General features: G+C 39.8%; 1 protein-coding gene across 2 annotated transcripts in view; it reads right to left on the reverse strand.

The window, feature by feature from the left end:
* The window catches only part of PIK3C2A (phosphatidylinositol-4-phosphate 3-kinase catalytic subunit type 2 alpha), a 128,113-nt gene that overhangs the window by 80,493 nt on the left and 29,942 nt on the right, over window positions 1-17,678 (reverse strand). For both annotated transcript variants that reach the window (XM_003919876.4, XM_074401173.1), the window contains exon 2: window positions 8,718-9,849. In XM_003919876.4, the coding sequence (XP_003919925.1) occupies window positions 8,718-9,779 (1,062 nt within the window). In that variant the 5' untranslated portion in view covers window positions 9,780-9,849. The remainder of the gene's footprint in view (window positions 1-8,717; window positions 9,850-17,678) is intronic.

Raw genomic sequence — 17,678 nt, forward strand, 5'->3', positions numbered from 1 at the left:
CAATATACAAAACTTAGCCAGGTATAATGGTGTGTGCCTATAGTCCCAGGTACTCAGGAGGCTGGGGCAGAAGGATGGCTTGAGCCCAGCAGACAGAGGATGCAGTGAGCCGAGGTTGTGCCACTGCACTCCAGCCTGGATGACAAAGCAAGACCCTGCCTTTAAAAAAAAACAACAACAACAAACATACACACATACACACACACACACACACACACACACACACACACACACACACACACAGAGTAATAACTTTGGGGAAGACAAGAACAAACAGGAACAAGGAAAGAAATGAAAGAGTTAAGTTCTGGAAAAGGGAAGGAACATCTCTTCCTTTCAAACCAGAAAGATGAAAAAAATGTGAGGTTGACAGTTAACGCATGGATAGTCTTGACCTCAGTTTAAAAGAAAAAAAAGGGTAGAGAGTTGGCAGAGGTGAATCTGGAGATTTAAGGAAAGTAGTGAAGGTTTAAAATGATTCACAAAAATTTATCAATGAATACTCTGTAAAGTAGTTACAAGAATATGGGGAAGCTTTATTCCTATACAAGTTCAAGGTTCATGCCATATTACCCTGAAATTATATGGAACACAACACCAAGTTTTCAGTAAATGTACTTTAAACATTAAATACATGCTACTTTTCAGAAGGAAGTTGGTTACATCGTTATTTGGACTTTTTTTGTTTCCAAAGAAACTTACATGTACTGTTCAAATATACTCAGCCAGACCATAAAATCACATTTTATTTAACCTTCCCCCTTCATTAAAATTAATAATAGACATTTTGCCAATGGGGATATGTTTATAATGTTAATACAATTAACTTTTAGAAAGAGTTAACAACCACAGAACTTCGCAAAGCCACTTCTATGAAAATAATTTGATCCATTACTAAAATTCTTTGAAATCTGCTCTAAGTAGTTAAATTCATAGCTATTAACTAAAAGCCTGATTTAAACTTAAATTGTCAGAAGACAAAGTTTTAAGTAGCATGTCTTTTCCTGGTTTTGGTCACAAAAAATTTGAACTAAAGTATTTAGATCATTATTAAGAAAACAAAGGACACTAGATGGAAACAGGAAGTAAGCTTGCTGAGTGAGAAGAAAAATATCCTTTGTGTTTTCACCACAAAGCATAAAATTCTTATAGAAATTGAACACTTAAGCATGTACAGTAATTATAAAGCATTGCAATATTACTTTCCAATAAAAAATATGAAGGAAAAGTTTATATACAGACAGAGATGAATGGTATGTGAAAAATTAAAAGCTCTGTTCCATGAATTGTGTCATGGATTTCCAAAGTCAGCCAATTACCAGTGTTCAGTTTATCTCCTTACTTTGCTCTACATCAAACCAAACTTTATCTTCCTGTACACAAACAAAATGATGAAATCTTAGCACTAAGAAGAAGGCTTAGAACTTTCTCACATAAAAATACTTTCTGGGCTGGGCACAGTGGCTCACATCTATAATCCCATCACTTTGGGAGGCTGAGGTGGATGGATCACCTGAGGTCAGTTGAAGACCAGCCTGACCATATGGTGAAACTCCGTCTCCACTAAAAATACAAAAATTCACTGGGTGTGGTGGCAGGCACCTGTAATCCCAGCTACTTGGGAGGCTGAGAGAGAATTGCTTGAAGCCAGGACAGGAAGGCTGAGGTGAGCCAAGATTGCACCACTGCACTCCAGCCTGGGCAAGACAGCGAGACTACATCTCAAAAAAAAAAAAAAAAAAAAAAAAAAGGGCCGGGCGCGGTGGCTCAAGCCTGTAATCCCAGCACTTTGGGAGGCCGAGGCGGGTGGATCACGAGGTCAAGAGATCGAGACCATCCCGGTCAACATATTGAAACCCCGTCTCTACTAAAAATACAAAAAATTAGCTGGGCATGGTGGCGCGTGCCTGTAATTCCAGCTACTCAGGAGGCTGAGGCAGGAGAATTGCCTGAACCCAGGAGGCGGAGGTTGCGGTGAGCCAAGATCGTGCCACTGCACTCCAGCCTGGGTAACAAGAGCGAAACTCTGTCTCAAAAAAAAAAAAAAAAAAAAAAATCCTTTCTGTAGCATTTATAACACGTACATACCAAGCCTCTGAGTAAATATCTCAAGTAATAGTGTTTACAAGTCTTAAATTTAGCCTAAAGCTGCCTCCTAACATATTTTAAGTTCAGCCTAATGATTTCGATTTCTGCACATACAGAGAACTGTAATATACTAACTGGATGTGTAAACAAACTGTAACCTACTCTTGTGCCAATCACCAAGTTTCGGCCAATTAAGGGTGGCTAACTGTTCAAAACACATTCCAATAAGGCAAACGTCAAGCCATAACCAATCCAGCGGTTTCTGTACTTCACTTCCATTTTTGGTATGTCACTTTCCTTTTCTGACCATAAATCTTCCACCACATGGCTGCACTGGAGCTCCCTGAACCCATTCTGGTTCAGGGGCTGTCCAATCTGTGATCTCTTCTTTGCTGAATTAAACTATGTTAAATTTGTCTAACATTCTTCTCTTAACACAACCTGAGAGCAACCATCACAAAATGTCTCTTTATAAGTTCCTTTGTAGATATTTAACCATGAAACGTGCCTCCTGAATTTTCTTCCCCATTGGTTCTTGTTCTCCTTTTTAGGACAATGGACTTTAAAATTGAGCTACTAAAATGAATTCTCCATTCACAGAAAAAAATATATAAACAAATAGGACTTATCTAGCCAGGCGAGGTGGTTCACGCCTATAATCCCAGCAATTTGGGGGGCTAAGGCGGGTGGATCACTTGAGGTCAGGAGTTTGAGACCAGCCTGGTCAACACAGTATAACCTCACCTCTACTAAAAACACAAAAATTAGCCAGGCATGGTAGCACACACCTGTAGTCCCAGCTTTCGAGAGGCTGAGCCAGGAGAATCACTTGAACCCGGGAGGTAAAGGTTGCAGTGTGCCGAGATCATGCCACTGCACTCCACAGCCTGGGTGGCAGAGGGAGCAAACAAACAAATAGGACTTGTTTAATTTTAAGCTTTTCTATGCAATGTATTTTAACCTTCAGCCCTAACTACCAGTTATTTCTCTTTATTTTTCAGAGACACAGTCTTATTCTGTAGCCCTGACTGGAGCACAAGGGCCTTATCATCTTTGCTCACTGAGGCCTCAAACTTCTGGGCTTAAGAGATCCTCCCACCAAAGTCTCTTGAGTAGCTGGAACTAGAGAATATCTGTAGTCCCAATGTGCGTCACCACACATAGTGAATTTTGTTTCCCATAGACACAGTTCTTCCTACATTGCCCAGCTTGGTCTCAAATTCTTGGCCTCAAGCAGTCCTCCCACCTTGGCCTCCCAAAGCACTTGGTTTACAGGCATGAGCCACCACACCCACCCTAGTACCAGTTGTTTCTATTATAATCTAGCACAAATTGTCATCTAATGTAACACAAAATAGTATACTTAATATATTTAATATACTGTTTTATAAGAGCACCATGACTTTCAGGTATTCTACTTCCCGAATTGGTTTGAAAACATACGTCCAAAATACAAAACCTTTAAAAATAAAAAAAAAGAAAGAAAGAAAAGTCTACCTCCTCTTTCAAATGACAACTTCCCAAATTTTAACTATTATTTCTGAAAGGGATCTTGTCTAGCCAACTTTATTTCATAGATGAAGAAATTTAGATTCAGTGATTTAACTCCAATTAATACTCTCTTCTTCAGGCAAAATACCTCCAACAGGGTGGGCATAATGGCTCATGCCTATGATCCCAGCACATTGGGAGGCCAAGACAGGCAGATGGCCTGAGGTCAGAAGTTCAAGACCAGCCTGGCCAACATGGTGAAACGCTGTCTCTATTAAAAATACAAAAATTAGCTGGGCGCGGTGGCTCAAGCCTGTAATCCCAGCACTTTGGGAGGCCGAGGTGGGTGGATCACGAGGTCGAGAGATCGAGACCATCCTGGTCAACATGGTGAAACCCCGTCTCTACTAAAAATACAAAAAAACTAGCTGGGCGTGGTGGTGCGTGCCTGTAATCCCAGCTACTTAGGAGGCTGAGGCAGGAGAATTGCCTGAACCCAGGAGGCGGAGGTTGTGGTGAGCCGAGATCGAGCCATTGCACTCCAGCCTGGGTAACAAGAGCGAAACTCCATCTCATTAAAAAAAAAAAAAAAAAAAAAATACAAAAATTAGCCAGGTGTACTGACAGGTGCCTGTAATCCCAGCTACTCAGGAAGCTGAGGCAGGAGAATTGCCTGAACCTGGGAGGCAGAGGTTGCAGTGAGCCAAGATTGCGCCATTGCACTCCAGCCTGTGGGACAAGAGCAAAACTTAGTCTCAGGAAAATAACAATAATAATAACACCTCCAACAGTTCCTTAAATGGCATAAGTTATAGACCTGAAAACTATAGTCTTCTCTTTTCAGGACATACTCTAGGCTAGGCACAAATGGCTCACACTATAGGGGAGACCTCATCTTTACAAAAACTTAAAAAAATTAGTTGGGTGTGACGGAGTGCACCTGTAGTCAGTCCCAGCTACTCAGGAGGCTGAATTAGAAGAGTTATTTGAGCCTGGGAGGTAGAGGCTACAGTGAACCGTGATCACACTGCTGCATTCCAACCTAGGTCAAACAGTGTGAGACCCTGTCTCAAAATAGACATACTTCAGTTTCCTTACTGGTGGCCCCTCTTAGGATATACTCAAACAAAATTATTAGATGGGGTTTGAATAGAGTATAATGGAATGATGAACACTTCCTCAGTCATGCTGCAGTTAAATTCTCCTAAGACTGGCAAGCAGCCTAAGCCACGTCAATTCAGATAATTCAGATAGCATGCTATCAGTAAAGCTATTGACATGCTACACTGTAGTAATCTAGCTCCAACCTCTGATTGATCAGCAAATGGATTATGAGAGATGTGAGTTAGAGAGTGGGTAAGCAATAATGCTACAGTGCAGCATTATTGCTTACCCACTCTCTAACTCACATCTCTCATAATCCATTTGCTCATTACTTTAATTCTTCCCCTATACTTCAAGATCTGGGAACATGTTTCTGCTAAAACTAATCATGTCTGGCAGCCTAGTTAATTAATTTCTAGAGTCTGAGCCACTAGCAGCTCTCTGTAACAACCATGTGACTGATTACCCAGATCTTGCTAGGTGAACTTCTTTCTATAGGAAACTATCCAACCTCATTATTCCTCCAAGATACTTTCTTAAGCACCCCAAATAAGGAAAATATCAAGATGGTACTGTGACAAATATTTTAGATAAGCAGGAAAAGATACATGTAGGGAGACTTACATGGGTGTCACACCTCTGTCCCACCAAATGAAAGGGTGGAGAACACATGTGTTGAACTAGAAGTGACCAGTCTAAACTAAAAAGGTCAAGCAGGGGCAGGAAGTTGAGTTTTGCAATGAAAGCATTAGCAACCTATGCTTTGGGTTTTGAGCTGAAAAGAAACTGTGTCCAGGGTACTCTGTTTTTATACTTTGCTATTTGTCTTGTCATTTTCCCAACTTTATAGGCTCCTAAAGTATGAAGAAACTTTAAAGTTATCTAATCAAGAGGTCCCAAATGTGGGTCTAAGGGAGTAACACATTTGCTGCATCAGAATCACTTAGGGAAAGTTTTGAAAAAACAGGTATCTTCCCCCTGAAATTTCATACTGTCTTTTGGCACCCCTTCCCCTAAATCAGGACCGAGTAGGCCTAAACTCTGTAGGACACTGTAACATATAACTAAATTTGGGAAGCCATTTGAACCATATTTGAATATCTGCTATGACAGCGAACTTACTCCTTCTAAAATAACATGTTGTATCACTGAAGGGCTGGCTGGGCTTAGTGACTCATGCCTGTAATTCCAGCACTTTGAGAGGCCGAGGTGGGCAGATCACCTGAGGTCGGGAGCTCAAGACCAGCTTGACAAACATGGAGAAACCCCGTCTCTACTAAAAACACAAAATTAGCTGGGTGTCGTGGTACATGCCTGTAATCCCAGCTACTCAGGAGGCTATGGCAGAAGAATCACTTGAACCTGGGAGAGGGAGGTTGCAGTGAGCTGAGATCACACCATTGCCCTCCAGCCTGGGCAACAAGAACAAAACTCTGTTTAAAAAAAAAAAAAGGGAGGGCTTTTAGATTCAGATGGGTTTGAATGTCAGAACTTTGCTTCTTACAAACAGTTCCGTGGCCCTCTCTTTGACCTCCAACTTGTTATGGAAATTTTCAAATATACACAAAGTAGAATAATAGAATAAACACCCAGGTATCCATCATTGGTTTCAACAATTATCAACATAGAGCCAATCTTGTTTCATCTATAAGCCCTCCAACCCAAATATCTCACTTGATTTTATTACATTTCATTTGTAAATGCTACAGTATACATCTCTAAATATGACTCATTTATTTATTTAATTAACTGCAATACCATTATTATACCAAAATAGTTACAATAATTCCTTTTTTTTTTTTTTTTTTTTTTGAGATGGGAGTTTTGCTCTTGCTGCCCAGGCTGGAGTGCAATGGCGCAATCTCGGCTCACCACAACCTCCATCTCCTGAATTCAAGCCATTCTCCTGCCTCAGCCTCCCGAGTAGCTGGGATTACAGGTGCCCACCACCACACCCGGCTAATTTTTGTATTTTTAGCAGAAACAGGGCTTCACCATGTTGGTCAGGCTGGTCTCAAACTTCTGACCTTGTGATCCGCCCGCTTTGGCCTCCCAAAGTGCTAGGATTACAGGTGTGAGCCACCACATCTGGCCAATAATTTCTTTTAACTTCTTCACAACTCAGCTTCCTCAACTGTAAAACAGGGATGGGTCACACTTTGGCCTCACAGGATTCTTGTGAGCTGTCTCAGTGATTAAAAAGAAAAAGAAATGTTGAAGAAGTCTTTGGCTTTAGCCATGGTGGTAAAAAATAATAATAAATAAATAATTTGGTTTGAATACGTACAACATAAAAATCATGTAAGTTCTTGGGTTCCGAATCCCAGTCTTGGAGCTTTGGACAGTAAATAACCCACCTACCCAGAAACCTCAACCTGCTTAAGATAATGACTACATTATATCTAGAATGGTAATGTCAGCTCAGCTGGGATAATCTATTTCTCTTAGTAGGTAAATGACTTTTGAACAATGGGAGGTTCAGAATTTAAGAAATAATTAAATTAATCAAGGTAATTTACAAACATCTGTATTAACTTCAAGAGAATCTATTTATTGTAACTACAATGCATTCATTGTGGGGCTCTGCCTTCTACCAGTGCAAGGGTTGAGACTCAACTCAGCTCCCTACAGAATAAGAGGCTTCCTTTTCTTTGATAGCAAGACTGCAACTTTTCATAGCCCCAGTCGGTCTCCAGGTTCTAGGCAGTTACCCTTCCCAAACAACTATAAATAGCTGACACCTCAAATCCAGACTACATCTCAAATCCTGACTCCAGGCACTAAACACAGAGTTCATTTCTCTCATGAGAAATCTATAAAATGGAGACTCACAGTTGGGGAGTTATCGCCCTATTCGAAATTGACCCAAACATGAATCCAGCAGTGACCTGGGCCCTATAGGATGGGAAGATCAGGGGGATCGGTGCCTTCCCCCCACCACCTCTTTTTTGGAGACAGGGTCTTGCCCTGTCACCCAGGCTGGAGTACAGTGGTGCAGGCTGGAGTACAGTGGAGTACAGTGGAGTACAGTGGAGAGTCACTGAAGTCTCAACCTCCTGGTCTCACATGATCCTCCCACCTGAGTGTCCCAAGTAGCTGGGACCACAGGAGTAGGGCATCATACCTGGCTAATTTTTTTGTAATTTTGGTGGAGACAGGATCTCATTATGTTGCCAGGCTGGTCTCAAACTCCTGGGCTCAACTGATCCTCACTTAGTCTCCCAAAGAGCTGGGATTATAAGCGTGAGCCATCATGCTGTCTAAACCTAAACACCTATTTTTCTTCCTCCCAGACATCTAAATGGTTTTTCAAAGTCAACAATTCAACATAAACCCATTCAAATCATACAAAATCTGTTCCTCCTTCCCCATCTAAATGCTAGTTAACTCCTAATGACAAAATAGTAGTTTGGTACTGATCTAATTAGCGGAATGATATAATTCACACTAAAGTAAGAATGAGGCTTAAACATTCCCAGGATACACAGATACAAGAGCAAAACACAAATCTGCAGTGATATTTCATTCTTCACTTTTAACAATGTAAGCATTTAAAGTGAGAGTCCTTTAAATTACTCTTCTCTCTCTGCAGTTATTTTTTCCTTCATTGATTTATGGTTAAAAACAACAAAACAAAATGTGTGAGAATTTCTATAATGGGGCTAAAAACCAAAATTCTTTACTTCTGTTGAAAAAAATAAAAGGAATAAGGAAGAGAAAGAAGGGATCCTATGTAATGAGAAGACATGGAGAGACAAATTTAAAATATCTTAAATGCCTCTCAGTGACAGCCAGATCGTTCATTAGAGGCTTTTTATTTACAATCCTAGAAAAATATTAATAACAAGCAATTTTTCAATTTGGCCTAATCACATTTAATCTTTTGCCACACAAACAAAGAATCAAAGCACATGTGAGAGCAAAGAAAAACAACATGAAAAATAAAAAATATTCCTTTTTCTTAACAAATTACACACACAAACATGAACTCTGTGTTATTCTAAGTTTGAGAAGTTAGTAAGAAAAGACTATACCTGAGATATATGGCCCTGGACTTTTGCAAGCTGAGTTGTTCGAATATTTAAAGACTGGCTTCTTGTTACAGTTGCCACAGAAAGGGATTTTCCATTCACCTTTCTTTCAAGACGACAATTTGCTGGCGATCTCTCTTCAAGAAGAACAGCATCCCAAGGATCCTTTTCGAGCAAACTTGAAACATTTTTCTCTTCTTCATGGTCTAATACCTCCACATTATCCACTTTAGGCTTACTTAGAGGATCCAAGTCTAACCAGTCAAATTTACTGATATCCTCAGACTTTGGAGATACCTGTAGATTGCTGACTTTTGAATCTGTAATCTCCAAATCAGTCCTTGCTTTCCCATTTTTTAAAAATTCTGATGTACTAGCTATTTTGTCAAATAGTTTTGCCATGTCAGGACTGACTACTGGACGACAGATAGGTAAGCTTCCTTGTGGATGAAAGGGTGTGGCAGGTGTCAAAGGATATGAGAAATATGGAGACTGTCCCGGAAGACTTAAATATATAGGTTCTGTAGATGGAAAAGTGGGCATTCTTGGATTGAAGCCATTCTGGAATGCAGCCTGTTTACTGTATGTAGAAGGATAAATAGAAGGTAAAGCATAAGTGGAAGGCCCAGATAATCCAGGTAGCCACTGTCCTCTCTGAATAGTAGGTCTAAAGTAGAGCTGTGCTGAAAAAGGGCTCAGAACAGGAGTAACTGGCAATACAGGTGTTTTTCTAGTCTCGAAACTGTCATCCAGCAATAGCTTCTCAAGTTCAGCCTGAGTGAGCTTTTCTACATCAATATCTAATGCTCTTTTTTGGGAATCTGATTCGGGAAACACCATGAGATCATAATCCTGTTTGTTATAAACCTGTGCTTTTTGTCTGGTGCTACTTGACAACTCAAAGCCTCTCTGATTGTCAGTAACTTGTCTATCCTTTTGCAGTTTTGCTAAAGCCTCTGCTTCCATCTGTAATGCTTCTTCTTTGTCCACATCTTTTGCTCTTGTTGGTTCCAGATGTGAAGATGGACATTGTTTAACTCCACTGTTGCTGGATATCTGAGCCATGTCCTCTGAAAAGACCAAACCTTTTTTTCCCCAAACTATTTTTTTCTTGTAGTTTCCAAAATAGCAAGACCTATACATAAAAATAAACATAACACTCAATTAGATTTCTAAACATATTTTGTTTGCAACTTACCCCATATGACTTAAGTCTTAAAGCCACTTAGAAAAATATACTATAAAATAAAAAACAGTTGTATGAAATCTTGGTGAAGGAACACAACACCTCATACAGTACTGGGTTACGGAAGATGATCATTACTTTACCCCATTTCCTGATCTAACTGGAAAGCTGGCACAGTAAATGAAATTTAGACGCTTTCATTTTAGCAGCCACAATGGCTGCCATTAACCAGTGGTACTTCTGGGAGAATTCTTAACGTGAAATGACTTAAGTGCTAGTCACATATTTCAAAGAGTTCAGACAGGGTTTACCGTTATGCAAAAATAGAAAGTCAAAATGGTTTTTGAACTTTTGCTATTTGTTAAATTGCTTAAAAGTCAATTAGCAATAAAAACATCCAATACCTAATCAATAAAATAGGAAACTATTATTTTATCAAAATACTTACGTGCAAAACTGATTACAATTTTATAATCCTCCAGAAATATTAAAAATACATAATGTAACATGGATTTAAGTAATAGGACTAGAGTGTTAAGACTATTAGAAGTTCTGAGGTAATCTTCCAATCAAAGATTAAATTATAGCAGAATTGGTCATAATTTTAATTACATTTCTATTCTGATTATCTGCAGTTAAATCAATGGTTATAATACCAAAGTTTCTCCTCTTCAAAATCCTTAAATATTTATATTCATGAAAAGACAAGAAGATAATTTTTAAACTTTCTCATAGATTAGCTTATAAAAATTTATACTCCTCTAAGACACTTAATTCAGACCAAGATTACCCTGTGAAGCAATATAACCAACTGAAAGCTTGCTTAGCTACTCTATATCACAGGGCATGTTTCCTGCTTCTAATCAGTATGATGCAAGGGTGAAACATGGGTCCCTTCCCTGGAGTCACATCACCTTAGTTTAAGAAGGTATATGACCTTGGGCAAATGAAAACTTTTCTGTATGTCTTAGTTTCCTAATTTTTTAAATGATAAAGTATCAATCTAAATTAGTATATAGACTAACTGAAATAATACATGTAAAAGTGCTTTTATTGGCCTTGAGCATAAGCACTAAATAAGTGGTACACATCATTAATCTAATCTGGTTTGTGGTATATCTAATTTAAATACCTAGAAAGAAAGCTCTTGTTTACATTCTATGGCCTTTCTTTCTAGCAAACACAATGCTTATCTACAGTGTATGCTCAAAGTATGTGTGATGCAAGGAGGTAGAGAAAAACCCAAAATGAATTCAAATTAATATAATACAAATGAAAATCCTAAGTGTTGAGGTAATACTAAACAACAACAAAATTGGTGGGTAGGACATGAAGAAAGAGGAATTCAAAGAATGTCCTTGGAATGTTCTTGGATTATTGTTTTGCAATTCCTTCATACAACTATTTTCCCTTCTGTGGTAGACTACAAAGCATGGGCATAATGTATATTTAAAATATGTACACTTTACTGTATATACACTTTATATCAAAAGAAAAAGCTGTAAATACTGAACTATTGCTAAATATGTACAAAGTACTTAGAGGAAAGAACTAATGTCTACCACTTACTTTTGTTGTTGTTGTTTAGAGACTGTGGTCTTACTATGTTACTCAGACTGCTCTTGAACTCCTGGCCTCAAGCAAGCCTCCTGCCTCTGCTAGGATTACAGGCATGATCCACTGTGCCTGGCTCTCCTCCCATTTCAAAACACATACACCCACCACATGGGATGTGATTTTGTTGCTCCTCCCATAAAGAGGAGGGATCTATTTCTTTACTCTCTAGAGCTGAGTGGGCCTTGTGACTTGGCTTTTACCAATAAAATGGAAAGAAGTGACACTGAGAGAAGAGGAGTTCCAAATCTAGGTCCTAAGAGGCTTTACTACTTCAGCTCTTTATCTCTTGAAATGCAGCCACTACCATGTGAATGCTCACGGAGGATAATGGAGGCCAGCTAACAGCCAGCACCAACCATCAAATATGTAAGTGAAGTCACCATCTTAGACCATCCATTCACACACAGTTGTGATGACCAGAACTACATGAGTTCCCAAAGGTGAGACCAGCAGAAGAAACCATCCAGCTGAGCTAAAGCCAAATTGCTAACCCACAGAATCATTTTGGAATGGTGTGCTACGTAACAATAGAAAACAGATAAACTTTTTCTTATTACTTGGAGAAAATAAAATGCAAGCCACTTTACTATTTAGCAAATTTCTGTTTCAACTTCTAGCACCACCACCACCACTGCTACCATCACCTCCACCACTGCTACCACCACCACCACCACCACCACCACCACCACCACCACCACTGCTACCACCACCTCCGCCACTGCCGCCACCACCACCACCACCACCACCAACAACAACAACAACACCACCTTCCTTCACTTATCCTCCAACAACAAATGGTTTTCTTTTCCTTTCTAAGGTGACCTCCTCCAAGTATATCCTTAACCCCACTGAATTCCCCTCCACTTCATTATCAATGATTACCTCCTTTGCACTGTTAATTTATTTACTTGCTTAGGATCCTATGCCACAAAAATACTTATGTTTTCTCCATATTGAAGGGGGGGCAGGGAAATATAAACATTCCTGTTTAGATTCCAGTAGCTTCCATTTTAATTTTCTTTTTTCACTGCCAAACTTCTCCAAAGAGTGACCTAGAAAATCTTTTCTTTACACACTCTGCCTTGGAAAAACTCTACTTGTCCTTCAGGGCCAATTCAAATACTGCCCTCTCTCTTTAGCTTTCCCTAAGCAGCTCTTATCAGAATTCAACTTTCTAGATCAACCAAAACATTTTTATCACAGCTTTCTCTTCTTCCATAGACCTTTTGCTGTTTTTGCCTATTCAACATCTTTGCTTCTGGTTGTAGAATGTACAGCTTCCATTTTGGAGACTGATATCCCTTTATCCCACACAGTTAAAATAGAACTGGCCATCTCTGCCCTTGTCCTCTATCCCCATCCACTCCAGAGGATTCAAATCTGGCCCATCAGAGTAAACTCCCGGACTTCCGCTGAAACTATTTGGAAAGAAAGTTTTTATTTGAGCTTACTAAACTCAGATATAAGCCTGGCCTTGCTGTGGCCATCTTTGTCACTACTTGAGGAGATACTGCCTAAGAATGTGTCCAATCCAGAAGAAAACAGAGCTAAGGTAAAACGAAGAAGGACAGATTCTGGCTAATATTACATCAAGCATCTGGATCCAACCATGCCTAAGGCCAGCCTTTCATTTATATAAGCCAGTAAGTCTCCCTTCTAGCTTAAGCCAGTTTAAAATGAGTTTCTGCCATAACAAAAAATGTCCTGATTCACAAAGAACCTGTGAACCTATGTGTCTACCCAACGAACTAAAATAAGCTTAAGTGCAAAGGCCAACTTGTTCATTTTTGCAGTTCCCTATAACATTTAAAAGTACCTTGCTTAAATGGCAACAAAAGCCAAAATAGACAAATGGGACCTAATCAAACTCCACAGCTTCTGCACGGCAAAAGAAACAGTCAGTAGAGTGAATCGGCAACCAACAGAATGGGAAAAAATTTTTGCAGCCTACCCATCTGACAAGGGGCTGATATCCAGAATTTACAAAGAACTAAAGCAGATCTACAAGAAAAAAACAAACAAGCCCATTCAAAAATGGGCAAAGGACATGAACAGATACTTTACAAAAGAAGACATACAGGAGGCCAACGAACATATGAAAAAATGCTCATCATCACTGGTCATCAGAGAAATGCAAATCCAAACCACACCGAGATACCATCTCACACCAGTTAGAATGGCGATCATTAAAAAATCGGGAAACAACAGATGCTGGAGAGGATGTGGAGAAATAGGAACACTTCTACACTGTTGGTGGGAATGTAAATTAGTTCAACCATTGTGGAGGACAGTGTGGCGATTCCTCAAGGACCTAAAAATAGAAATCCCATTTGACCCAGCAATCCCATTACTGGGTATATATCCAAAGGATTATAAATCATTCTACTACAAGGACACGTGCACACGAATGTTCGTTGCAGCACTGTTTACAATAGCAAAGACCTGGAACCAACCCAAATGCCCAACGATGATAGACTGGATAGGGAAAATGTGGTACATATACACCATGGAATATTACGCAGCCATCAAAAAGGATGAGTTCACGTCCTTTGTAGGGACATGGATGAACCTGGAAACCATCATTCTCAGCAAACTGACACAAGAGCAGAAAATCAAACACCGTATATTCTCACTCATAGGCGGGTGCTGAACAATGAGAACACAAGGGCACAGGGAGGGGAGCACTACACACTGGGGTCCGTTGGGGGGAAATGGGGGAGGGGCAGGGGGTGGGGAAGTGGGAAGAGATAGCATGGGGAGAAATGACAGATACAGGTGAGGGGACGGAAGGCAGCAAAGCACACTGCCATGTGTGTACCTATGCAACAATCTTGCATGTTCATCACATGTACCCCGAAACCTAAAATGCAATAAAATAAAAATAAATAAATAAATAAATAAAAATAAAATAAAATAAAAAATAAAAAAAAGTACCTTGCTTAATGAATAAGAAACTTAATTTACTGAACATGTGGGGTTTTTTTTGTTTGTTTGTTTCAGACAGGATCTCATTCTGTTGTTCAGACTGGAGTGCAGTGTCACCCTCTCGGCTCACTGCAACCTCTGCCTCCTGGATTCAAGCAATTCTCCAATCTCAGCCTCCTGAGTAGCTCGGGCTACCACGGCACACCACCACACCTGGTAAATTTTTGTAATTTTAGTAGAGACTAAAAGGTTTAGTAGAGACTAATAGGGTTTTGCCATGTTGGCCAGGCTGGTCTTGAACTCCTGACCTCAAGTGATCCGCACACCTCAGCCTCCCAAAGTGCTGTAATTACAGGCGTGAGCCACTGTACCTGGCTGAACATGTTTTAACAAGAGGGAGTGAAAGCTATTGGACATTCTTAAGGCATTTCCAGTGGCACAACAGTATGGATATATGGTAGGAAAAATAAATCAGGTATAATCACTTGTTGTGGAACACCATAGTATACTGCCTGTTTTTCACAAAATCAGATGTATTAAAACAAAATAACAGCCAGGCACAGTGGCTCATGCCTGTAATCCCAGAACTTTGGGAGGCCAAGACAGGCAGATCACCTAAGTCAGGAGTTTGCGACCAGCCTGGCCAACATGGTAAAACCCCATCTCTACTAAAAATACAAAAATTAGCTGGGTGTGGTGGTACTCGCTGGTAATCCCAGCTACTCAGGAGGCTGAGGCAGGAGAATCACTTGAACCCAGGAGGCAGAGGTTGCAATGAGGCAAGGTGGCCACTGGACTCTAGCCTGGGCAACAAGAGTGAAACTCTGCCTCAAAAAATAAAAATAAAAATAGTAGCATTTTACAAAGAGAAAGGCTACTTAGATAGAATTCATCTTCCATAATACCAATTTGTTATTTAAGTATTCTCCTTGTTGCCATATTTGGTAATAAACAATACACATTATTCTGAAAGAAGGATCTAGATTCTTTAGTTTGCAATAGTTTATTAACTGAAGAATACACTTGTTCTAAATATTTCAAATAATTGTTAACTCTCATTTACTGACAAAGGTATAAAATGAATCATTTGAAATATATTTTAATAGTGAGTATGGGTTTTTCTCACGTCACCAATTTATTTCCTTGCTCTATTTCTAAGACCAACACCCAAAGTAGTATATGCTAAAGTAAATTCAACTCTAAGTAGTAAAAGTGAGCTGACTGCTAGCAGCTAAGTTACTAATTTCAGTTTTCCAAGAGGTTATCATGCATGCATACTCAAATGGCAATAAAAGGACTTAACAGATTGTCCAAAAGTAACCCTGTGCTTCAGCTATTTTTCTGGGGCTGCTGCATTGACATGCTCCATTAATTTTTTAAAATAAAACTTCATTTGATGACAAACATTTAGCAGGAAATAATTTCCTACATGATCATTCAAAATGAAGACTTCAATGCTAATGTTCCCCTAATTCAATATGAGAAATACAATATAACTAGTATTTGAATGAGGACTGCATACCATCTGCCAAAATTTTCCCAACATAAAGTAACCCAGTGAAGATCACAAGGCTGTAACTACTTTAAAATTCTTCAAAAGAGGGCAATTAAACTATTCAGTTAAACATTTGGACATCATTTGCATACTCCAAAACAGAAGAATTAATTTAAAAGTTCTTGGCTTCTTCTGTGTTAGACATTCATTTACAATTTAAATTTAAATCCCAGAAAACAGAAAAAAAGCAAGCTGGTGCTGCTACCCATCTAAATGTTTCCTGATTTTAAAATTTCAAGACAAGTAAGAAAATTAAAAAATAATCATTTGAATTGAATAATACAGATATTTGTCCTCCAAAATGAAAATAAACCTTAGAGGAAAATAAATTATAGTACCTCCATGGAACTGATTTTTTTTTTTTTTCGGTGGGGGGGGAAGAGTAATTTGAAGTTTTGTTTCATATATGAATTTTTACGAAGCATATACATTTTATAGTATACTTAAGTAGAGGTTGAGCATTCCTTGTCCACAATGCTTGGGATCTGAAGTGTTTAGGATTTTAGATGATTTGGTTTTCTAGAATATTTGCAATATACCTTTATTTACTTATTTATTTATTTAGAGATGGAGTCTCACTCTGTTGCCCCGGCTGGAGTGCAATGACACGATCTCTGCTCACTGCAACCTCCTCCTCCTGATTCAAGTGATACTCCTGCCTCAGCCTCCCGAGTAGCTGGGATTACAGGTGCCTGCCACCATGCCTGGCTAATTTTGTACTTTTTTTTTTTTTTAGTAGAGATGGAGTTTCACCATGTTGGCCAGGCTGCTCTCGAATCCCTGACCTCAGGTGTCTGTCTGCCTTGGCCTCCCAAAGTGTTGGGATTACAGGCGTGAGCCACCAACCCCAGCAAAAACTGAATATTATACCACCATTAAAAATAAAATCGGCTGGATGTGGTGACTCACACCTGTAATCCCAGCACTTTAGGAGGCCGCGGTGGGCGGGCCACCAGAGGTCAGGAGTTTGAGATCAGTCTGACCAACATTGAGAAACTCCGTCTCCACTAAAAATACAAAACTAGTTAGGTGTGGCGGTGCATGCCTGTAATCCCTGCTACTCAAGAGGCTGAGGCAGGACAATCGCTTTAATCCGGGAGGCAGAGGTTGCAGTGAGCCGAGACTGTACCACTGCACTCCAGCTTGGGCAGCAAGAGCAAAACTCCATCTCAAAAAAATAAATAAAATAAAATAAAATCATGGGCTGGCCAAGGTGACTCTTACACTTTTGGGAGGTAATGGTGGGAGGATTGCTTGAGTCCAGGAGTACCAGACCAGCCTGGGCAACATGGCCAGACCCCATCTCTATAAATAAATAAATTTAAAAAAAAAAAAAGAGAGAGATTATGGGCTGGGTATGGCAGCTTAGGCCTATAATCCCAGCGCTCTGAGACTCTGAGAGGCCAAGGCAGGAGTAACACTTGAGGCCAGGAGTTCAGGACCAGTCTGGGAAACACAGCAAGACCCCTCCCTCTAAACAAACAGACAAACAAAAAAAAATAGGGCCAGGCTCAGTGGTTCATGCCTTAATCCCCACACTTTGGGAGGCTGAGGCGGATGGATCACAAGGTCAGGAGCTCGAGACCAGCCTGGCCAACATGGTGAAACCCCATCTCTACTAAAAATACAAAAATTAGCTGGGCATAGTAATCCTAGCCTGTAATCCTAGCTACTCAGGAGA

Source organism: Saimiri boliviensis, chromosome 6, assembly GCF_048565385.1.
Source record: "Saimiri boliviensis isolate mSaiBol1 chromosome 6, mSaiBol1.pri, whole genome shotgun sequence".
Taxonomy (NCBI): Eukaryota; Metazoa; Chordata; class Mammalia; order Primates; family Cebidae; genus Saimiri; species Saimiri boliviensis.